Raw genomic sequence first — 24,352 nt, forward strand, 5'->3', positions numbered from 1 at the left:
CTGTTAACATAGCGATGGAGAAATATCATTTGAAAAGAAGCCATTTGTCATTTACTCTGTCAACCCCTCTATTCAGGAGCTAAGTAATCTTTTAGCTGTAGAGACAGAAAATACATTAAAGGAAACTTCATGGTTTATCATCCATGTGTTAGTACTGAATGGTGGTGTTGAATCTTTGTTCTCTAATGTCCTAAGGCAGAATATATAAACACTAACTTGTAAAGGAGGAAGAAATATTCTGATTCTCTGCTGCTCTCACCTGTAGTGGTTTTAGTTTAAAACCTTTCATTTACATGCTTGAGTTTATTTTTCATTTATAAAACTGAAAATTATTGCTTATTAAGAAAGAGATAAGTGTATTATGGTAAAAAAAGCAAATGATAGGTTTTATGTTATTGTACTTCTGTTGTTATTTTCTGTTCCAAATATTTCAAAATGTTTACTTTCTCAAGACCTTATTTTTTAGACCACTGTTAGAATATTTGCATTTTATGAGGTTTAAAAAAAATCAAAACTTGTATATGATAAATCAGTAGTGTGCTTACAAGTAAAACCTACCCCATACACCCGCCGAAACCTCTTCTTTCAACAATTTGTTTCTTAGTTCTTTACTGTTTGCTTTCATGATTGCTAAAAATTATGGAATTAACTCTTAATAATACACTTACATATCCGTTTCTGATTTTATCTTCTTTAGATTTCACCTTTATGATAACATCAAAGATGAGGATAAGTGACTGTCTATCTTCTTTCCTCTTCTCAATCCTTGCTTTTATGTTTCACCTTTGAGTGTATATTTTCTCCTAGTTTCTATTGTGGAATTTGGGGTAAGAATTGCTTTCCCTAGGAAGGGCACTGGTCCCTTGTCTTCCAGTGGTCCTTGCTGGTGTGGGAAATCGATTCTCTTTTCTCTATAGGTGACCTTGAGGAGATCCTCCAGGTGCTTTCAGAATATTTCATTTATTTTTGTTGTTAGAAATACAAGATGGTGTGACTGGGTCTGGATCTTTCTTTATATTAATAGGACTTTGCACTCAGGTATTTCTTTTGATCTGAAGGCAAAGCTCCTTTTTAGCTTCACGAAATTTTCTTGTTGCCTCTCTGACCATTTTCTCATTTTCTCTCACTTTCTCTGTGCCTGTGTTGGTCCCAGGCTACACTTCAGCACTTATGGGCACCTCCTTTATGCCAGCATATGATGCTTTAGAAGTCACTGGAAGCTTTGAGTGCCCAAAGCTTGCCCTTGAAAATTTGAATTCATTCCTGTGTCTTTTTTCGGCTCAGATCAGGGACACTCATGGTGTTTTTAGAGAGGGGAACTCAGAAGGAAGCTACTAAAATGAGCATACTTCACTGACAGATTTTCTTATTGTTACTTATCTTTTACTTGTTCACCCTTATTATTATTCACTGCTTATATTTTATTTGGTAACTTTTAGTTCCTCACCTTTAAATCTTTCCTGTAAGAATAAATAGAATCTTGTCATTTCAGTAGCATTACCAAATCTGAAATCGAGGCTCGTCATCTAAATAATTCAACATGGTCCCTGAAGGAAAAATACTCTGGGCATCACTTAGGGTTTTATTACAAGCCATAGAAACCAATTGCACCTTTGAAAAAAGACTTTATTGGCAGAATTGTAGAAGATGTAAACAATCAGGTCTTTAGAGAGCCAAGTATTAGGACAGCGCTGGTCATTTCCAAGGTGGGAGTGCATAGGCGGTCTTTTTGGAGTGCTGACATTAGGAAGATCCTCCGCTGAACTTTGTCATCAGCTGTGACATTCTGTTTAAGAGGCAGGTGGCAAGGAGGAAGGCTGTTGGTATGGTGTGACCCACATACTCACTTCTTGGGTAGTGATGGGACCATCATGGACAGTAGTATCATGAGCAGGTGAATAGCAGAGGGACAATTCCCAAAGGAAAAATGGTTTTACCACCAGTAAGCAGGCAGATGAGAACAGCAAGCGTCCCCCCTGTTCCATCCTGATGAGCATCCTTGAGTGCTCACTCTCCTGTCGCCTTCTGCTCCTAGTGCTGCCTCCAGTGCTCGTGCCAAGACACAGTGAATACAACCCCCAGCTCAGCCTCCTGGCCAAGTTCCGCAGCGCCTCCCTGCACAGCGAGCCGCTCATGCCACACAATGCCACCTACCCCGAGTCCTTCCAGCAGCCTCCGTGTCCTGCGCTCCCTCCCTCGCCCAGCCACGTCTTCTCGCAGTCCCCCTGCTCAGCCAGCTACCCCCACTCCCCCGGAAGTCCTTCTGAGCCAGAGTCTCCATATCAACACTCAGGTCAGTAAGAGTCACGGTCTGTGGGAAAATATGGGAAATTAGGACCTGAAGCTGTTATTTATGGTGGACAACCACAATCATGGTCATTGTAACGGACACTCAGTGCTTTACAGGTTTCAAGATATCTCCACAGGCTGTTAGATCCTTTCTCTAAGACTGTACCCAATTTTTTCTCCACGTCAGATGGAGAATGTGCTGACATCATAAAAAGGTGTAGTGGGAGGCACATCTCACACACACGACAGCATGATCTTCACGCCTATGAACCAAAAAAGATCTGCACTGGCCCAATTTGTACAACATGTTTTTGTCCTGATTCTCGTCTAAAACCTCTCAGAAACTAAGTGGGTTTGAACACCATTTCTGGGAATATCCAAGGAGATATATATATATATATATATCACACACGTATATATCTTTGTGTGTATATATATATGTATGTATATATTTATATATATATGTATATATTTATATACGTGTGTGTATTTTTTTAAGCAGTAGAAATAAGATTAAAATACTTCTCTAACCCAAGCAGAAAGACTTGACCTGAGGGCAAGCAACATGGAGAGTCAGGGGGTAGGCCTTTTCTTTGGTGGCCTCTTTCAACCATCAGAGGGAGCCCCCAATTACAGAAGATAGGTGCATACCCTCCCTCCAGCCAGTGCTTCTCACTTTTTGCTCTGTGAAGCCAGGGTACCAGCTTGAATAGAGAGCTCTTCAGGAACTATTTACTGAATTGAATAAAGCATACAAAAGAGAAAGGGAGAATCCAGCACTCGGCCATAGTTGCATGCTGCTACACCTGTGAAGACATTTATGTGCACCTTGTTAAGTGTAAGATAAATAATATCAAGGACTAACAAGTTCCTAAAGGCAAATGTAAATACACTTGGTGCCAGCTGTTAACAATCTGCTGTAGTCTTTTTGCCTCCTCAGCAAGTTATTTATTTATACTTTCACATTTATCACTTTATATTATATGATTCCTTCTCTTTTCCATGCCCAGCATAGAGCCAGACTAGAGCTGCTCATTAGTTGCTTATTGAGAAAAGAAATTACTATGCAGGCGTTTGGAACATGTATTAAAGCTCAGAACTGTAGATAGAGATTTTATCGACTCAGTAATGATTGTGTACCTGCTAAGTGTACAGCCCTGGGCCAAGGCTAGAAGTGCAATAATGATTACTGTGGCCTCTGACCTTCAGGAAGCATGTCTGTGGGAACAATCATGTAAATCAGGTGGTGAGAGGCTGTGTCAGGCAAGTGACTACAAGGACTTGAACTAAAACAGGTGTAGGGTTGGAAAGAGGCAATGAATTAGAGGAGGTAGAATCTATGGGACTTGATGTGGGGGACAGACTGAGATGCTGGATGAAAGTTCAGAAGTCCTCACAGTGTGGGAGCAGGTGGTTAAAGTCCTACACATGGCCGAGTTCATTGAGAGGGAGGTAAGACAGAAACAGAGGGCAGAGCCATGGTTAAGGGACAGGATAATTATGTTGCAAAATAGCATATTTACATAACACATCTATGCTATGAGAATTTCCTGTATGGACTTTGCATTCTGACCCTGGTTACATAAACAAAGTGATGGTGTTCCTCCTCTTCCCGTCCATGAAGGACAGAGCCCAGCCAGGAGCAGAGAAGCTGATTAGGTTCTCACGGAAGGCACGGCACTGTGCATTTCAGAGAGAACAATTCTTCCCTGAATGATTAACCACAAATGCCAACCTGCATAACAGATCCATAGATAAGTAAGAGTGAAAGGAACTTTTGAGTTTAATTTGTTCTGTCTCTAATTTTTTACACAGTTTTATTAAGATGTAATTCAGATGCCATATGATTGATTTATTTCAAGTGTACAATTCAATGCTTTTTTTTTTTTAGTATATTAGATTTTTTTTAAGTTGTGGTAAAATATTCCCATTATAAAAATTGTCATTTTAACGAGTCTAATTCAGTGGTGTTCAGTGCATTCACAATGTCATGCAACCATCACCACTATCTATTTGCAAATTTTTTATCTCCCCAAGTAGAAATGCCTTACTTATGAAGCAATAGCTTCCCATTTCCTGCCATCCCCAGCCCTGGTAACCTCCAGCCTACTTTCTATCCCTACCAGTTTGCCCGTTCCAGGTCCTGATGATAAGTAGTTGCATACAATATTTGCACTTTTGTTATCTGGCTTATTTCACCTAATGAAGTGTTTTCATAGTTTGTCCATTTTGTAGCATGTATCAATACTTTTTTTGTGATTGAAGAATATTCCATTATATGGATATACCAAATTAAAAAAAAAAACATTTATCAGCTGTTAGATATTTGGCTTGTTTCCTCTGTTTGGCTTCTGTGAAGAATTCCGCTGTAAACCTTAGTTAGCAGACAAGTGTCTGTTTGAGACGCTGCTTTCAAATCATTTGGATGCAGACTTAGGATTGCTGAGTCATATGACAATTCTGCGCCCAGCATCTGAACTTTCTAGATCGATTTACTCCAGGACCTGCAAAAGAGCCAGCTTTCATTATAACTTTTTCACTAAGGTCACTGTCCATTTTGTCATAAGGAAATACCATGCCCATGGCCTCCTATAGTGGCTCCTGAGCCCCTGCATTAGAATTGGTGACAGGGCCTGGGATAATGTACATGGCTACAGACTCCCAGTGATCTAATCAATCAGAATTTCTGGGCATGTGGTCAGGAATCTGCATTTTTAGCAAGTGCCACTGGCATTTTTTGCACACTTTTCAAGTGTGAGAACTACTTGCGTAGACACTTCAGTTCAAGAAAGGACTGATCCGATCTTATGTACTGTTGGATCCCACCACTAGTGTTTCAAGGCCCTTCTGAACTAACACTGGGAATGGAAACTGAAGGAATCAGTTGTTCTGAGGTCTTTCTCAAGTTTTCCCACTGCCTTGGAGGTTTTATGGTGTTATGAATTACTTCCTGACAAGCTGCCATCTATGGACTCTATACCATTTGCCTAACCAAGGTCACTGTCTGATCAGGACTGATATTAGGGGAGAAAGACCCTGCTCAGTAGTGTACCCTGGGCCCAAGGTTATAATTGATTTTCAACTCTTCTGTTTTGGGGGCATATCTTGAAGTACCTCAGGAACAGTTCATTCCTCTGGCCTTTGTACAATCTGTGGCAACTTGGAAACTGAAAATAACTAATTTCAAAGGAGAGTCAGCTTACCATGTGCTTTGCAAACCAGGTAACAGACTGTTCTGTTGATGAAAGCTCAGAGAACAGCTCCTCAATTTGAAAATCCTTAAGTCATTTGAACTCAATGTTAATTCATTCAGTCAGAGGTAAAACTAAGCAGTCCTCCAGTGGGGATCTCAATATCCAGTTTCTTTGGTAAGGCACTCAACATGCCACTTCAGAAGCATTGTGTTACATTAACATGGTCTCTCTTTAGCAGTAACACTGCCCTCCAAGCCCAAGAGTTTAACGGCCAAACAGACTGGACTGTCTGCATAGCTTATCAGCTGACAAAGCCTTTGTTTCACTGCTTTCCTGTCATTGACCCACTCACCCCTTCATGCCACGTAAGCCCCAGGGACCCAGAATGGCTGCACTGTAGGTGCCACTGCTGATAGCCTTTTAGCACTGTCAGTGCCTCATGGGGGTAAATCACAGGTGAACAGCTAAATGTAGCTGTTTTCCAGGAGTGTTTCCTGTCACCCCAAAACAAAACAAAAATGTGTTTTAAGAGGCAGATGGCATGGCTTTGCATTTTCACTTTGGCATTCCTCAGGACTTGAGAATGAATGTTTTATCATCCTTGTTACTAAAGTAAGCTAATTTTTAATTTTACCCTAGCATTTAGAGGTTTGTAGGGTATTGTCATTGGTGGTAGTGGTGGTGAGGGTTTTTGTTTGTTTGTTTTGTTTTAGTCTTGTTTTTGTTTATTTTGAAACGGGATCTCACTATGTTACCCAGGCTTGCCTGAAATTCCTGGGCTCAAGTGATCCTCCTGTCTCAGCCTCCCAAGTAGCTGGGACTACAGGCACACATCCCCATGCGTGGCTTAAAAGTTTGTAATTCTTAACAGTTAATATGCAACTGGGGACTTAAGAAAATTCGAGATTTTGTTCTATTGTAAGAATATATTTGTGCCATAGGTTTATAGTGGTGTCTTTCATTTAGCTAGAGGAGTTGCTCAGGTTTAATATTCATACAAACCATAACCATGTAGCAGTCTTACATAGATACAGTTTTTCATTCTGTAGATCTGAGGTGGGGTCCAAGAATCAACACTCCTAGCAAGATCTCAGGTGAGGCAGACATGACTGCACCATGAACCACAGTTTGAGTAGGAAGGGTCTAAAGGAGTTTACTGTTTAAAGGATCTCTCTCTCTTAAGTGGAGATCCTTTTATAAATTGAATAGTGATCCTAGTTTATCTGTTTTATAAACAGATAAACTTATATTTTATATTTTAGTGCATATAGGAACATACTCTAGATGCAAGAATTACTAATGTATTCAAGAAAAAATATCAATAGGAAGAGAAAAGGTGCACATAGCAAAGAAAGGAAAAACTCTGTACTGTGGTTGGTTACAGGAACATTTGCTTCAACATTAACATGTGGGGTGAAAGCATCACATTCATGGCTTTGCAAATGAAAGATCCAGCTTTCTTTAAAGTACTTTTATGCCATTTGTAACTAGATATCCCAGGAGAATGTGAGCCCATCTAAGTGGAAGATTTTTTTTCTTTCTTTCTTAAATAAAATTCTGTTTAATGTTTTGATTTGTTTTTCATCATATTCAAATGATTTTTTTTTTAATTTTAGGAAATTTTGGCCCATGAATTCAGTTTGACTCAATAAGAGTAAAATAAGATGCTATCTTTCATATATGAAGATGAGGTCACCTGCCAACTTCCTTTGAGCTATGTTTACTTTAGGGGTGATGATTTTCTACATCTGTTCATATCATCTTTTCCCTGTTCCTATCATTGACTAAGAAGCATATTTACAGATGCTGTAACCATGGAAGATTAACAAGCCTCTACTCCAAAAGTGTGTTAGCCCCAGGTTCCATTAAACAGGTTTAAAAGATTGCAAAGCAGCCTTGCTAGTCTTACAGCCAACCCTCTGGTTGAAAGTATTCATCTCCATTTCCTGGTGGAATCATGGGCTTTGGGGCCCAGGCATGACAGTCATGAGTGCTGTCTGGCTTCCTTTCTTTCAGACTTCCGACCAGTGTGTTACGAGGAGCCGCAGCATTGGTGCTCAGTCGCCTACTATGAACTGAACAACCGAGTAGGGGAGACATTCCAGGCTTCCTCCCGAAGTGTGCTCATAGATGGATTCACCGACCCTTCAAATAACAGGAACAGGTTCTGTCTTGGACTTCTTTCGAATGTAAACAGAAACTCAACAATAGAAAATACCAGGAGACACATAGGAAAGGGTAAGAGCAACTATGTCATGCCGTGACGTAGCCTTCTGAGCTGAAAGAGTGGAACTAGAAACCAGCCACGAACTGGCCGTGTTGTCCCGTGGAAAGACCCCATGGCTAGCAAACCGTGGGCTGGTTCTGGCATCACCACTGGAGAGAGCTCATGGGCGTTCAGGGTCCTGGTCTCTCCACCTTTGAAGTTGGCAGGCCACCTTTGGGGGTGGTGTATTGCAAACCCAAGAAAGATGACACATTTGAAAGGAGGATGAGCTTATTCAGTGCAGGTGTCACGTGTTACTTTTGAATTGCCTAAAGATGCCGACTAGGTTGATTTCTGAAGGAGAGGAAATCTGACTGGATGGTTATTGATATGAGGTAAAGAGACCTGTGGTGACTTAGAAGTGAGGTAGTTACAAATATGAAAGAAGTGTGTTTGGAAGCCTGTGACAGGTGACGGGCTCTCCTGTGTCTGGCAGTTCTTGTGACAGCTTGTGGGAGGGCACAGGCCTTGCTGGTCTCTCACCTGTGTGCCTTTGATGCCCATCTCATCCATGTTAGCCAGGGTAGCATATCCCAGCAGAGTATAAGGCTGGGCTGAGGGTCTTTAAATACTTTCTTTTATTTTAGAATTGTTGGCGTGTCTGCCTGATAGTACTCAGGAGTCACAGAGAAGGAACTTTCAGAGTTGTTTCATCTTTTTTCTTTCCATCCAGAAAAGTAGCCTCAAGTTTTTCTTTAAGGTTTACAGGGAGACTCATTATTTCACTGGGTGATGCCTTTTAAAGTCTCTCTTGCATCCTTATGTGTCCCCTGTTTTATTAAGCCTGCAAGGTTGAATTCATTTATTGATGTTGATGCTTAATGAAGACAGTTATTTTATGTTTATTTACATTCTGATTCTTTCATAGCATCTTTGAGGCAGCTTACAAGAAAACTTTTTCTGTGAAATAATAACTAGAAAATAGAAAATCAGAGACTGAGGTGGGGAAGGAGAGAATTTAAGTACAGTTGCTATCTGTATCTGGGTTTTCACATCTGTGGATTTAACCAAACTTAGATCAAAACATTCAGAAATAAAATTGCATCTGTACTGAAATGAACATGTAAAGACTTTTCTTTTTTCACTGTGCCCTAAACAATGCAGTGTAACAACTATTAACGTATCATTTGCATTTTTTAAGGTATTCTAAGTCACCTAGAAATTTAGGGTATACAGGAGAAATGTGCATTATTCTATACAAATACTACACCATTTTATATAAGGAACCTGAGCACCCTCAGAGATTCGTACCTGCAGTGGGTCCTGGAACCAATCCCTGACGGACACTGAGGGATGACTGTGTGTCATCCATGTGAATGAGCATTGTGACTGTGCCTGTGACTTTTGTGATTGGTTGTCTGACAGGGAGTACAGAAAGAGGAAACTCAATCTCCACATAGTTCTAATCCCAAAGGGGAAAACAGCTTACTTTAAAGAAGAAATAATTCTATTTGACTGAATTCCTAAACAAGTTTTTCAGGTGTGACTCTGTTTTAAAATGATTTTTATAAGAGAATCTTCAGTAAAATCTTAAGATAAAATATTAACACATAGTGCTGTGGAGCTGTTTGCTGAGGGCCTTGCAGATTGGTCTCTGTAGTAGACTTCTCCTGGTGCTAGTGAACACAAATATAAAATTAAAATATTAAAGGAGTTTTCAGTACTCTCTGGGAAGCTTTCTGCAAGGAGCTTGTTCAAGGTGTTATTGATGAGGAGGAGGAGAGCAGGTGCTTGTGTTGCTGACTGAGAGCTAATCTATAAGAGCAAGAGCCAGGATGCAACCTAGTCTAAAAGCCAGGCCACCCGGCTCCTGTTGATGTCTCCTAACTGGAGGATGGGCTCTCCACTTTTGTTGGTCTCCAAGGCAAAGTCACAATATGCTCAGAAATCTGCTTAGGAATTACTCTAATATGAAAAAAAAAAAATCTTTTTTAGAGTTGCTATGAGGCATGCCATAAAGCATGGCAGCAAAATGTTTTGGCATGGGATATTTTAAATCAAGGGCCATTGATCTCCTGTGAGATCACCTCTCAGGTCCTGCTGAGATTATTCTCCTTTGAGCAGCTTGGCTTCCTGGGGCACCAGCCCAAGTGTGTAATGAACTGGTAAGTTAGCAAGAAAGTGAACTTGCTCTGCAGAGAAGCAATAGAGATGCAAATTTCAGAGGTATGCATTCATCTCACAGACACATACTGAGCACCTGTTCTCAGCCAAACTGGACACAAGGGGAGGGCAGAAGAAAGGACAAAACCATTTGCCTTCCTGGATTACGTGCAGCTAGGGAAAGAAAGTCAAGAGGTGATCTATATAGTATGTCAAATAGAGAAAAACTGAGCAGGGGAAGACATGACAGAGTGTGAAATGGGAAGATAGGTGTAGGCCAAGAGTTCATAGGATATAAATTTGTACTTTAAAAGGATCCTCTGGACTGAGAGTGTAGCTCAGTGGTAGAGCGCTTGCCTAGCATGCCTGAGGCCTCAAGTTTGATCCCCAGCATTGCAAGCATGCTTGTGTTCATGCATGAATAGATAAATGAATAACCTGGCTGCTGTATTGAGATTGGACTGGGGAGAGGGTAAAGGTGGAAGATAGCTACAGAAAAAATTCTGTCCATTATGGTTACTGATGAACCATTTCTCCTCTTGAGAATTACTGATTAGCTTTGAGGTCACTTTATTTTGTGTTCTTTGTTCCTTAAAATTAGCCAAGCTGGCAGGCCCTCCAAAAAAGAAATTAGTGTTGTTTCCTGGGTGGCAGCGGGTGCTTGCAGGTTGTGTGCCCTCTGGTGAGGATGTTTGTGCTGGACTTCCCAGGCCTTCTCACCCTGCTTCCCATCCAGTGGGACACACCATGAGGCAGTGGGGCCAGTAGGAAGCATGTGTTTGCAGCCATGCAGTAGTTACCTGGTGCAAAGGGAATTGAACCCATTCTTCTGACTCTTGCAAAATGTTTTAGGTAGCTACTAACAAGTTAGCACTAGCACACCAGAGCCACCTGTTAAATAGCAGAGCAATACCTCCAAGAGTCTGAAACGCTGAATTCTAATCTGGGGTCTGTCCACATTCTTTGAAAACTAAGCAACACACTTGAATGCTTTGCTAAATAATAAAATGATGATAGTACTGATGACGGCTACCCTTATTGATTACCTCACTTCCCTAGGTGACACTTTGAAGGGACAGGCTTGCTTCCCTTCTGCATGTGTAGACGTGTGGCATTCCACCTGCCTGATATCTTTTCTTCCCTACGTGGGAAAAAACGTACATCATTTTGATAATTCCTGAATCATTACCCCAGCTATTGAATTTGCTGAGGTAAACCAAGATCACCCTGCAAAAAATTATCACATATCCTAAATCATTGAATTGTTTTTGGAATTTGTTTTTCGCCTTTTTTACTTTTTATTTTTATTTTTTTAGTTGGCAGTGCATCTTTACTTTTTAAAATTTATTTAAATGTGGTGCTGAGAATGGAATCCAGTGCCTTACACATACTGGACAACTGCTCTGCTGCTAAGCCACAAACCCAGTCCAGTTTTTCACCTTTTTATGAATGTTAATTTTCTGTCGTGTTTTAAGTTCTGTGGAATTCTAGTAATTCTTCCTGTTCGTGAAAGCAGTCATCCTGACGCAAGTGTCTGCTGTGTCAGTTCCTCGGAAGGAGGACTTGCCCTTTCGGGTGTTATTTTATTTGCTTCTTTTTCCAAGGACTTAGTTTCCCTGTCTCAAAATAACCCTTCCATTCTGCTTTCAAGCGTGGATATGGCTTCTCAACTTTAAAAAGCAAATCCTAAAAAAAGTTTTAACATAGAATGTCATACTATTACAGCCATTAAACTTGATGTTGAAGAATATCCTGTATCCTGGAAAAAAGTTCATAATATATTACTAGATGAAAAATAGAGTTTTAAAACATCACGTAAAGGATGATCCCAATTTTTCAAACGTACTTCACAGAAGACAAAGATACATAACAGATATGAGCTGTAATCATTTCTGGGCTGTGGGTCTGTGGCGGACTTTAATTTTCCATGTTTGTATTTTCTAAGTGGGTTTCTTGCTCCTGTGAGGATGGGGTACATGGGGTGTAAGGGTGCACTGGGGACACTACCACAGTAGTGAGAGAGTGCAGCCCAGCCCAGCCCAAGCCTGGTGGCCCAGTGTGTGACTGGCAGTGAGGGGACATTCAGCATAGTGCAGTTGGGCCCAAACCTGCTTGGTCACCATTGTCCACAGAGACTTAGTCTTCAAATACAGACTTCCTACAGTCCAGAAGTGATTATGCAAATTAGGAAAAGTTGCCCCTTCCTCAAAAGAAATCACTGTCCTCTACTGAAAAAGTATTATAGTAATTATACCAAGTTTGGAAGACAATGAGGCAGGCCCTGGAGTGCAGTGCACAACTCTAGGAACGGTCCTATGGAAGGCCTAGCTCGTCCTCTGACCTAGGCTCTGGGTGTGGATTTGGAAATCTGGATATTTATTTTCTTGATCATACATTGTTGTAGAACACTTCAAATATACACAAAAGTAGAGAGAGTAGTGTAACGAGTCTTCATGTCATCTCTAGTGCCAATAAGATTGACATTCTGTGCCCTCCTTTTACATCTACCCTCCAGACTGTTTTGGATAGAGTATTTTACATCTATTTATTTATTTTTGTGATGCTAAATTGAATCCAGGGCCTCACACGGACTCAGCTATAGGCCCAGTCCTTGCTAGCGTGTTTTAAAGCAAATTTCAGACTTTGTATTCCTTTGTTCACCTATTTCAGTATGTATCTCACTTTATAAGAAATTTAAAGAACTACAATTATTCACACCCAGAAGTACGTACTTTCTTTAAGCTCCAGATGATCCTGATTACCAGCCAGGTTTTAAAAGATCTGTACAGAACAGAAGGCAAAGGCAAGATCGAGTAACCTCTAGGGAGGCATTAAGTTGTGTTAGTTTGTTAGTCAGCTTTTTGTTGCTGTGATTCAAAGACTGACAAGAGCAACTTAGAGGAGGGTTTATTTTTGGCACCAAGTTTCAGAGGTTCAGTCTATGGTGAGCTGACTCAAGTGCTCTGGGCCTGAGATGGTGCAGAATGTCATGGAGCAAGGCCCCAGCAGAGGAAAGCTGCTGAGCTCATGACAGCCAGAGAGGAGGGAGGGGACCAGGAACAGATATAGTCCCCCAGGGCATGCCCCTAGTGACCTACTTCCTCCAGCACTATACCCTACCTGCCTACAGTTGGTAGACAGTAGACCATTCAACTTATTACTTCATTAAATGGATTAATCCACTGCTGAAGTTATAGCTCTCCTAAGCCAAGCTTTTCACCTCTGAACATTGCAGTATTACTGCTTTTGGGGACATTCCAGATCAAAATGGGAACGGTACATTGAGGTTTTGCTCTTAGCAGAGTGGAGAGGCTGAGTTCTCTAGTAGGGGGTGGCATTTACCTTCCTTCCCGGTCAGAAGATCTGCATGCATACCTACACTTTCCTGACTGCCTCCCCTAACTCTGAGTAGATTCCAGGGCATTGGGTACTCTCCCAGCCTCCCTCTGGTGGCATTTTCTCTCCTTCCAGTCTTCCCTCCTTGTGCCTCTACTTTGAGACAATAGAACAAGATTAAAGGGACACACTTGCATTTTGACTGCACAGACCTAAATCAATCCCAAGGTGTCACCACACAAGACTCAAGACTCAAGACTCACTGGTCTCATAAAAAGTGGGTGGCAGTCTCACACAAATGAAAAGTTTAGATAAAGAAAGACGCAGCCCAAGTGTGAACAGAGGTTGCCTTGGGACCACATTGCCTGGGTTCTCTTGTAACCTCTTTTTTTTTTTCTCCAGAATTTTTTTATTGGTGGATTACAATTATATATAATAGTGGGGTTTGTTGTTATGTATTTGTGCAGGCACACGTACAACAATAGCAGGTAGTACTTTCTTATTCCTTATTGCTAGAAGTTAGAACATGTTATAGGATTATATTAACAATAGTTTTGTTTACATTGCTTTATCTAAAATTTCTGTTATAATAACACTTTAGTGGCATATTTTATTGCTATGAGAATAGGTATGATTTCATAAAGAACTGGTAGATGTAGCTGCAATGAAACCTGCACATGTTCATTATTTACTGAACTGGCCTAAAGAAATGTCCAAAAAGTGGACAGTTCACAAATAATAACATTCAGTGAGGTGCAGTTCTGACAGAGAGATAAAAACATATGAGACCACCTGCTAGTATTCATGAACAGAGCGGAATAATGAGTTCTATGAGATTCTTGTCTGAAAATTGTTATCAAATATCCCATGCTTTAAAATCCAGCCTGTTCAATTTTGTAGACTGATCTGTAACATAATCTAAGCTCCTTATCTGTGGTTCCCAAAGCGAGAAAGTGTCCATTTCACCTGGAACTTACTAACTTAAGACTTATTGAGTCAGTGAGCTATCTGGCTTTTTTGTTTTGATTTTGTTGTGTGCGGTGCTGGCGATGCAATCTAGGGTCTCCCACATGTTAGGCAAGTTCTCTACTGCTGAGGCTGAGCTATACCCCTGCCCAGGGATCGTCTACTGGACTCTTGTATTGATGATGCCCTCTTTCTAAAAGCTGACCTCCTCCACAGCGGGCTGGATTTGGACCTCTCCTGCTAAACACAGCGGTCTTCACATTCTTCCCCTTGGCTCTACTACTCCTCTCTCAGGATGCTGGGCCCCTACCCAGCCATCAGCCCAGGCTCTCCTCTGCTTTTCTTTCTCTGCCAACTTGTACTGTGGTTGCAGATAAGCCTTTAACAGGATTGAAAACCAACCCCTAAATAAAGACCAGGGTCAGATAACAAAAATCTTATCTATTCTACTTAATAGGTTCCAGGAGGATTATATATTTGAAGGTCATTCAGTTCAAATGCATACTAAAGGCTTAGGAGCCTCACTCTGGCTTACTTCACCTGCTTTCCCTCTTTTAGGCCCCCTCGCCTACCCAACCCCTGCCTAAGAGGCAGGCTTCCCCCCGAGAGTGGCTAAGGGAGGCCCTGCTGTCATGGCCTCACTATGGTCCAGTCAAGTCATCTCTTCCAACTCAGTGGGGCTGTTCTGCTTCCTCTCCTTGTCTGCCTGCGTCGTGAGTGTCAGGCCATCAGGAAAATGAATAATGGAGAAAAGAAAGAAAAGGGAGAGGAAGGCTGAGGAAAGAGAAGGTGGAGCCAGTCTGACATAGGCAGTGACAAAGTAACAGTGGCCTGAGACCCAGAGCTCTGCTTTATCTGTGGGACTCTGGGTCGGTTTCTTCTGAGCAATGTGGTTGGAATATATACTAGAAGTTATTATTCTCTACTACCCACCTGCCCAGGCTTCTCTCTTCTGTGGACTTAGGCAAAATCCTATCAAGGGAAAGAAGACAGGGAAAAAGAACGAAGTATGTCGGGAGTTAGTCACACAGAATGCAAAATTACCTCCAGTGCTTCTTTCACTCTGACAAACTGAGCAGCTCTATCGGTAGAGTTTCCCAAACTTGGGGTATGAGAAGCCCTGGTGGTGAGCGGGGGCACCTATAAGCTCTAATCTTTAAAAGTTTTGTATTTTCTTTTTGAGGAAACCAGCATATAACAGGTATATTCTGGATCACTTCAACAAGTTCCTCTTAACTGCATGGTGGTTATGCTGACATCTGGTGCTAGAGTTTTTCCTCCATTAAAATGGGAGAAAAATCATTCTTGTATTTAATATTCACTAGACTATAATGTCTTTCATTTTATCCAACCCCAGCCCCTTGCTGTAATTTTATATTTAATCTCAAACCCTGACTTGAGGAGAGAAAGAATTGACTAAAATTTAGCCTGGAATAAAAATTCACATGATCAGCCCTTTCTTGGGGGTGCTCTTTTGAATGATAGCCCCAATAATGTTAGGTAAAGTGGTATGAGCTACATTCACTCATAAGTTTTTATATACTATGTCTGATAGTGTTGGGAACGTCACTGTTCACAAGTCAAATAGACATTGTATGACCTGACTGTAATAGTGGGTGGTACACCTTTTAAATGAGATAGATCGCTTTGAAGAATCTAGTAGGAGAAACAGATTTATAGCTGTTAGTAAAATAAACTTTAAAATTCATTTATTGTTTCCCCTGGAGTGGGTTTAGTGTGTGTGCTTAAGTAACATTTTTGTGATATTAACTGTCATTTAAATTAAATTTTTTGTTGACATATGTACATGAAGGATTATATTTTTTATGATGTATTTATTTTGTTTCTAATATTATGAAACCTTATTTTGGAATAAATAAGCCTGAGATTGAGAGAGTAACAGAAGTAATAATATATGAAAGCCTACTGGAGTAGTTAGTTGTTCCTTGGGAGTAACAGTTGACATGGGGGAGGTACTGGATGCTGAACCCAGGGGTGTTCTGCTACTGAGTTATACCCCCAGCCCCTTTTATTAACTTTTTTTAAACATTTTGAGACAGGGTCTTGCTAAGTTGCCCAGGCTGGTCTTGAACTTGGAATCCTTCTGTCTCAGCCTCTTAGGTTTCTGGGATTACAGGCATGTTCACTCTATTCAGCCAAGGACTGCATTTTTAAATGGACTTGTGAAAATGACAAAAATTATGACAGCTGAAAATACTCCTAATTAATTACTTTTTAAAAGTAAAAAAAATTATAATGAAAACAAGTGGGGATTTGGGTCACACGCCTAACTCAGACATCTGTGATTGGAGATGTGAAAATTCACCTGATGGAAAAGTCCCATCTCTCCAGCTGGTAAGAGTCACTGAGAAGGGAACAGTGTTGGCAGGGTGCTGTGTTTGTGTCCACAGGCGTGCACTTGTACTACGTCGGGGGAGAGGTGTATGCCGAGTGTGTGAGCGACAGCAGCATCTTTGTGCAGAGCAGGAACTGCAACTATCAGCATGGCTTCCACCCAGCCACCGTCTGCAAGATCCCCAGTGGGTGCAGCCTCAAGGTCTTCAACAACCAGCTCTTTGCTCAGCTGCTTGCCCAGTCGGTTCACCATGGCTTTGAAGTTGTTTATGAGTTAACTAAGATGTGCACTATACGGATGAGTTTTGTTAAGGTAAGGAGTAATTGCTTTTGGATTATAAAAATGAGAAACAACACAAAATTTGGAAGCATTCTTTGGTCTTTGGTGGATGTGGCAGTAGTACAGTCAGTTCAGGTAGATAAGAATCTTTTTTTTTTTTTTCTTGAATTCTGTTAAGAGTTTTTAAGAAGAGCTCTCTATGAACAGGATTTGTCTTGTTTAGCAATTTTGTGAAAGTTCCTAAGCATGTTACTTTAGGAGGAAAACAAATTAAAGGAGCTGTCTGATTTTTTTTTTTTAAATGAAGAAAATAAGGCGACAATAATGGTATTTTATGGGACTAAGTGCTTTAGCACCGAGTTACTTCACCAGCCCTCAGAGTAAATTTTCATAGCCCTTTAAAGTTACCAGGACAAAAAAATTGTTCTATTTTTCTACAAATTCTTATTTTTTTTTTTAATAATTTTAGCAACTGTATTAAAAATAAATATCAAGAATACATAATTTACAATTTCAAAAAGTGATTTCTGGAAACCATTTCTCTTTCATGATGACAAAGCAGCTTTATTCACATTCACTGTTGAGAGCATTTTTGCATGTAAAGTAATTAACACATAGCTAGAAATCTTTTCAAATGCTCTGTTACTTTAGAGCCAGCAGAGGGCATTGAATTGCTGTTAATGAACCATCATTCCAACTCTAGTTATTTTATCCAGGTCTATTTTTAAAATGAGGACGGAATGCCAACATCTCGTAGAAGTCTGATTTCATCTCAGATCAACTGGATGTATTTTTCAGATATGCAACTTTAAATTTGTAAAGCTAGACAAAAACACAAAAAAACAAACTTGCTAGTATTACAGTGACTTTAAAAATATCTGGTGAATATAATTATAGATGATTAGTTTAAAAATTATAGATCACTAAATGCTGTGGGCGTGATGGATCAGATCATCTCTAAGGTCTTATTCAGCTCTGATGTCTGCTGACCCTGGACTCCTTTATTCATTCAATTAACAAATACCTACTGAGCACCTGCCATGTGCCAGGCCCAGCACTGTTGTAAGCATTGGGATACCTTGATGGTTACTTGCAGATCTCTGCCTCATGGAACCAATATGCTAGGAGGGAGAGAGGCAATAAACAACAGCCATAATAAAGGTGAATGGAATAAGAACATGTAGAGACAGGTAAAGGGAATTGGGTGCTGAGGTCTGGGGAGGCCTCAAGTGATGGGAACCTCAGCCACAGAAGACGTTTCAGCAGAGACTTGAAGATGGTGGAGTTGGTCATAGGACTCAGTGGAATAAGCAAGCACAAGCACAAAATTCTAACTCCAAGAGTATGCCTGGAAATTTGGAGAAACAAGCAGGCCAGTGTGCCTGCAGCCAACTGAGTGTGGTGGGAGGAGATCAGAGCAAACCTTCATTAGCCACCACAAGGAGTTTGGCATTTATTTGTGAAGAGGTGACCAGGCCTTGCAGAGATTTAAACAGAAGGGTTCCGTGGTCTGACTAACGTTTTTGAGGATCACTCTGCTGCTGCGTGGATAATAGGTATTAATGTAGGAAATGGAGAAGCGAGAAGGCTGTTGTGATATTCAGGTAAGAGATGGGTGCTCCTGCCAGGAGAACTCCAGAAGAAGTTACGAGCAGTGGAAGGATGTCCAGTTGTGAAGGCAGATTTGAGGTAGGTGTGAGGAAAGAGAAGTAGGAAGATGAAATGTTGCCTTTAACCAAGATGGAGAAGATGCAGGCGAGTCAGGCTTGGAGGTAAGTTCAGTTTGGTAACAGCAGCTTTGAGGTGCCTGTCACATGTTCCAAGTGGAGATGTTGAGTAGGGAGTTAGAGGTAAGAATCTCTTTGGGGACAGGAGTTGCATCTGGGGATGTAAACTTGGGAATTTCCTACATATGGATAGTATATAACTCCATAAGTCTGGATGAGATTTGAGTTTAAACTGAGAAGACGGTGGGTCTAGGACTGAGCCCAGATACTTAGAAGGCGAGGGATAAGAGATTTTTAAATAGCCAGTAAAAGAAACTGAGAAAGGCCAACCAGCAAAGTAATAGTACGACCAAAAGTCTTAATAATGCATAAGTGGATTAGTGAATCTAATGTGTAAAAGGATGGACTTATTTGGAAATACAGATGATTTATCTGTGGTAAGACATAGAAAGGCCATGTTAAGTGGGTGGACATTCTCATTTCTGATAGATTCATTTTTCTCATGAAAATAAGAAAAAAAAAGATCATAAGCTGCAAGTGCAGACAGGGGAGCAGGCTTTTGGGAGTGGAGCCAGGGTGAAGCAATAAGCTAGAAGGGGAAGCGAGACTGGGGAATGTGGTGCCAGGTGGCAGTAGAGGGCCACTTTAGAATCGTGGTCACGAATGTAAAATGCGAACAGGCATGGTCAAATCTCATTTTTAAATAACTACCAAGAAGAGATTCACTGTTCCCAGTAACAAAACTAATAAGTTTGACTTGATCTACCTTTGTTTTTAAAAATAACTTTCTATTAATGTGTAAAATATACTAATAGATATGCAAGCTTTGATATCAACCCTGAAAGTCAAGAGGCCCTCCAGTTCTCTTCACAGTTTTAAGATCTAATTAGTGACCTGTAAGGAGTAACCATTCTGTGCAGAATGCACAGCGTGAATTAACGTAAGGTGGAGTTTCTTCCCTGAAGGGAGGAGAAATGACTTGCCAGCATTTTCCAGGTGTTGGGCTGGAGCCCAGACCTCTAGGGTGGCATGGAGTCGTGTGAACCCAGAGGGAGAGCACCGATCCAGACTCCTCTGGTATCTGATGGATGCAGTTGTCTGTCCTTACAGGATGGTGCAGCGCCCTCTCCCTCTCTTGTCAGGAGCTGCCCAGTGTGTGAGGTCTGCCAGGAACTCTGTACTCTGCCTGGAGGCTTTGGAGGCTGACACAATCACTCGGGCTCTGTTCTTGCTTTTCAGGGTTGGGGAGCTGAGTATCATCGCCAGGATGTCACGAGCACCCCCTGCTGGATTGAGATTCACCTTCATGGACCACTGCAGTGGTTGGACAAGGTTCTGACTCAGATGGGATCCCCGCATAACCCCATTTCTTCAGTGTCTTAACAGTTATGTCTTAAGTTTCATTTCTCTAGAATAGATGCTATTGCAGGCAGTGGCTTAGATCATTTTAGACTTGCAGCTAACCCAAGTTTCTAAATACACGTGTAAATACATATAATATACACTATTCATATTTTTTATCACCACTTGTTTCGTGCTACCTAGTTAACCTGGGGCCAGTAGGGTGTGATTAGAAAAGCAGGCTTTTCAGTCCTGTGCTGCTGCTTTTGTGGGAGAAGCAAGTGAAAGGCAGCAGCGTCAGCCACATGTGAAGGGTGTTGATGGAGCCCAGGCAGCTCGAGTCAGCATGTCATAAGACCTAACAGAAACACTTCATGTGGCCAAAGTCAGGTTTTGGTAGCTATAGAGCAAACAACACTTTTAGACAAAACCGAGTGATCAAACCCATATGGTTTAAATTATCTCACTTGTAGTGCTATTGGCAAGGGAAAAATAATCAAGTTTGTATAGGAGTTATGTGAGGTAAGCCACAGATCCTTTATTTCTGCTGGACTTCTGTGCTGGTATCAATGGTACATTTTAAATAAATATAAACCATGATTGGAAAAGAGAAAAAGTGTGAAGCTGGGAGTCATGTTGCCTCAACCTAGCACTCTAAAAACAAAGAGTCCAGTAAGGGAAAACAAACATGAAAGTAGCACAGAATGCACTATAATCCCAAGTTATAAGGTATGTCCAGAACCACCCAGGGAGGCTCCTGTTTTTCATGTTGGAAATCAGGTTCTGGTCTTCCAGACTCAGAAGTCTGGTTTGACTTCTGAGTCTGTTGCAGTGGGCGATGCCGCCATGTTTAACTCCCATGCAGAGAAGCAGTAACACTAAAGGGTTGAACAGGGAATCATAACGTTTACTCACATTCCCACATTAAAGCTTCTACTTCAGGGAACCTCTTCTGCCACATTTTCCTGCCTGTTGGCAGATATTAACTATTTACAGATTATTGAAATAATAATAACGACTCTGAGGGAATCTAGACACGATGTTGGATGAAGTTTATGAATTAATTACCTTTGTGCCTGTATTGACTAAATTATCAACTGGTTAAATCTGGTAGCCTCTTCTAAAGCTAGTTTCCTACCTGGAAATAACTTCATAAGTAAGAGTAATTTCATATAAGCTCATATAATTTTGGGAGAATGGTGGTACTGAATAGCAGGACATCTTTTAAAATATACATAATATTAAAAAACATGTTCTAGGATGATAAAGGGAAATTCCTGAAATTCTTAGGTACTTGCTATCCACACACCACCACATTGCTTGGAAAAATATTTCACATCCTCTTAAAAATGTGTAATTTAACATGGAAGTTTTGCTTGTAACAGACAGTACTTCAATAATCCAGCAGATTGTTTCATTTATGCATTTTATCTAGCATTAGTGCACATGTAGCTGTTTCTCATTAAATTGTATTTGAGGTAGAAATGATCATGTGAAAAAGATATATGAGTGAGCTGCTAATGTCACCTCTTATAATGACTAGTGTTATCTAATAGAAACTTCCATATATATAATAGAAAGTAATTATTCCATTTTGCATTAAAACTAGGTGGCCCACTTAGTGTTTAGAAAACCATAGTTTATTGATTCATCAACTCTGTATTGTTCACCTGTATGTGCCAGGTACAATGTCAGGTACTGTGGAATCAAAGGCAGACAAGGCAGTCCCAACCCTCGTGGAGCAGAGAGTCTAATAGAAAAGTTGTTTATATAGACATTTTCATGGTTCAGAATTTTTAGAACAAAAATATGCCAGTTTCCTTTTGCTTGAAAAAAGTGTCATTGATTTTTTTTTTTTAACGCCTGAAATACTAATCCTAAAAATTTCTCTTTTGTGTGAATCTCCAAATTGGTTTCTCCTCCTCCTGTTCCTCTTCCAACCTCCATCTTCTTTTTGATATGGCAAACACAGATGAGCTCATCTAGTCCATCCTCCCCATAAAACCATTCTGTAATGGCAACATGGTAAGCTAAAGGTTGCATTGGATACCTAAAAAACCTCGTATGATAACTGAATACGGCAGGATATACACTTACACTTATTAGACTCACCAGTTCTATGACATACTGGGTCTGTATTCTTCTAGTTAGCGAGTTTTGTATTTAGGTTGGAACCTGAGTTAAATTTGGGGCTCAAAGTGAGGAGGACATAACAGCATCATGTGTGAATTCAGTTAGTTAGGCAATCAGTCAGAAGATGTTCCCTCTGTTAGAGGGATTGAGCTTTCCTATTTGAAAGTCCAGCATTCTCTGCCACACCCTGGCTATCGTTAAGGGATGACTTATTGCCTTGTTGTCAGATAATTATTGCTCTAACCCAGAGAAACATTCTTTCCTATACTTCTTTTTTTTTTTTTTTTAATGTTTCTCATTTGGCCTTGGGACATGGCTCAGTTGGTAGAATGCTTGCCTTGTACATACGAGGCCCTGGGTTCAATCCCCAGCACCACCAAAAAAAGAATGAAGTTTCTCCTTCATTCTTTTTTTTTTATTGTAAACAAATGGGATACATGTTGTTTCTCTGTTTGTACATGGGGTAAAGCCATACCATTTATGTAATCATAAATTTACCATTGATTTCTTAATTATCTGTATTTTGAAATTTTATTTTCCTTTTCTTCTGAGCAATCAGGTAATGAATTCCTTGGATAAATGCTACTTTTCTTCCATGTCTCAAAAGTTTTTATTTTTCTTACACTTGCCTCCCCATTTTCTAATAATTGCCCCATTTCCCCTTTTCTTGGAGAAGTCAATAATTAGGATGGTCCCATGTTAGTACAGTCTGTGGGGGAAACATCAAGAACACATAGCTTTTGTTGTGGAGATCAAACACAGTTTTCTTGATCTCCCCACAAGTTGTCAAACTCATCCTTTTGTAAGCTATGTCTTTACAGAATTAATCAGCAGTCGTGGCTTATAAATGACATTTACAAGAACAAAAATACTAACATTTCCATGCAACTTTGGGAAACTAGGACAGGTTATTGTAGTGCACCTGAACTTTTGCTGTGAAAAATAAATTATGAAATTGGCACATATTACTCATCATGTCACACTCAAAGCCTTTATTATCAAGATTAGGTGTTTTCAGGGTAGTATGGTCATAGACTAAAAGGTTTTATTAGGATACCCGTAAAACTCATAATTGAGAATTGATAAGTAAACCCTCTGGTCATTGTAACAGTCACATTTACAACTTTTTCTTCTTTTGCTAAGAGTTCTCAAATATTGTAATCTAGTATTTAATTTCAGACTTCTGTGGTCCATTTGGCATTCATTCGGTGAGGTAGAAAAGCCAAAAAATTGAATATCATTCTTTTATAGGATAATGAAAGAGTGGACAGGGAGGCCTTTAAGTACATCATCACCACAATCACGTTTCAAGTTGCAATAGACAAGGCTCATGAGACAGAGAACAGTAACATCTAGGCCTGCTCACAAGAAAGCCAGTACTTTTTTGTTTTGTCTATTAAAAAAATGATATGTGAGGGCCGGGGCTAGGGCTCAGGGGTAGAGCACTTGCCTAGCATGTGTGAGGCACTGGGTTCGGTCCTCAGCACCACATATAAATAAATAAAATAAAGGTATTGTGTCCATCTACAACTAAAAAAATATTTTAATAAATGAAATGTGAAAAGTTTGTTTTAGCTAGATGATATGTTAGTAGCTACCAGTGCTTTGGAACCAAAAGATGTCACTTTTAACACATACACTTTATATGTTATTTTTTTTTTTTTATACTCAGAATTAATCAGGAAAAGTTGACCAACTGCTAGCATTTAGGATCCCTTTATATTGTCTCTTGTGGATATGAATATTCCCACAACAGCAAACAACAACAGTGACAAATGCCTCTTAGAAATATTACTTGGTAGACATTAAGCTCCTTTGTGTCCCAAATATTTGGTATATATATCCAATAAATAAATAATCAAAATATAACATGCATTCCAAATTGTCTTTCCTGTTAAGATTTAACAGCTGAACTGTATGACAGGTGTATCAGGTTAGGTGATCCTGGCACATGTTAAAGATAAGTTCAAATGAATGTAAAACACACCAACAAAAAAAGAAACTGTCTCTATGTGAGTGGAGCAGTGCTTTTGATTATAATGAACTTGGCTTTGATTGTCCTTCAAATGCATACTTATATTGTCATCTGATTGTTTATAATAAAGAATACTGTACCCAATATGTCTTTTGGCTCATTTTTCCTACAGACCTCATATCAGGTTTCACTGCATGTAGACCTATACCTTCCTAAAACAATTAATCTCAAACTGTCCTATTTTGAAAATAGGATATTTAAAAAATTCACAGTGCTGTCTAGAAATTAGGTGGTGATTCTGAATTAAGCATTTTGGGATTACTGGTATTAAGTATAAAATCTTGAATACATTTTGTAGAAATTTTAGAGATGATATACAGATGCTGC

At 40.1% G+C, this 24,352-nt stretch overlaps 1 protein-coding gene across 6 annotated transcripts in view; it reads left to right on the forward strand.

Annotated features, from left to right (window-relative positions):
• SMAD9 (SMAD family member 9) overlaps positions 1–24,107 on the forward strand; it is a 72,789-nt gene extending 48,682 nt beyond the window's left edge. For 5 of the 6 annotated variants that reach the window (XM_079137391.1, XM_079137395.1, XM_079137393.1 and 2 more), the window contains 4 exons: positions 2,036–2,293; positions 7,500–7,721; positions 16,566–16,822; positions 19,756–24,107. In XM_079137391.1, coding sequence (XP_078993517.1) covers positions 2,036–2,293; positions 7,500–7,721; positions 16,566–16,822; positions 19,756–19,899 — 881 coding nt within the window. In that variant the 3' untranslated portion in view covers positions 19,900–24,107. The remainder of the gene's footprint in view (positions 1–2,035; positions 2,294–7,499; positions 7,722–16,565; positions 16,823–19,755) is intronic. The other variant, XM_079137396.1, reaches the window with a different exon arrangement.
• The last annotated feature ends 245 nt before the right edge of the window (positions 24,108–24,352 follow it).

Source organism: Sciurus vulgaris (assembly GCF_902686455.1).
Source record: "Sciurus vulgaris genome assembly, chromosome: 4".
In the NCBI taxonomy this organism is placed as follows: Eukaryota; Metazoa; Chordata; class Mammalia; order Rodentia; family Sciuridae; genus Sciurus; species Sciurus vulgaris.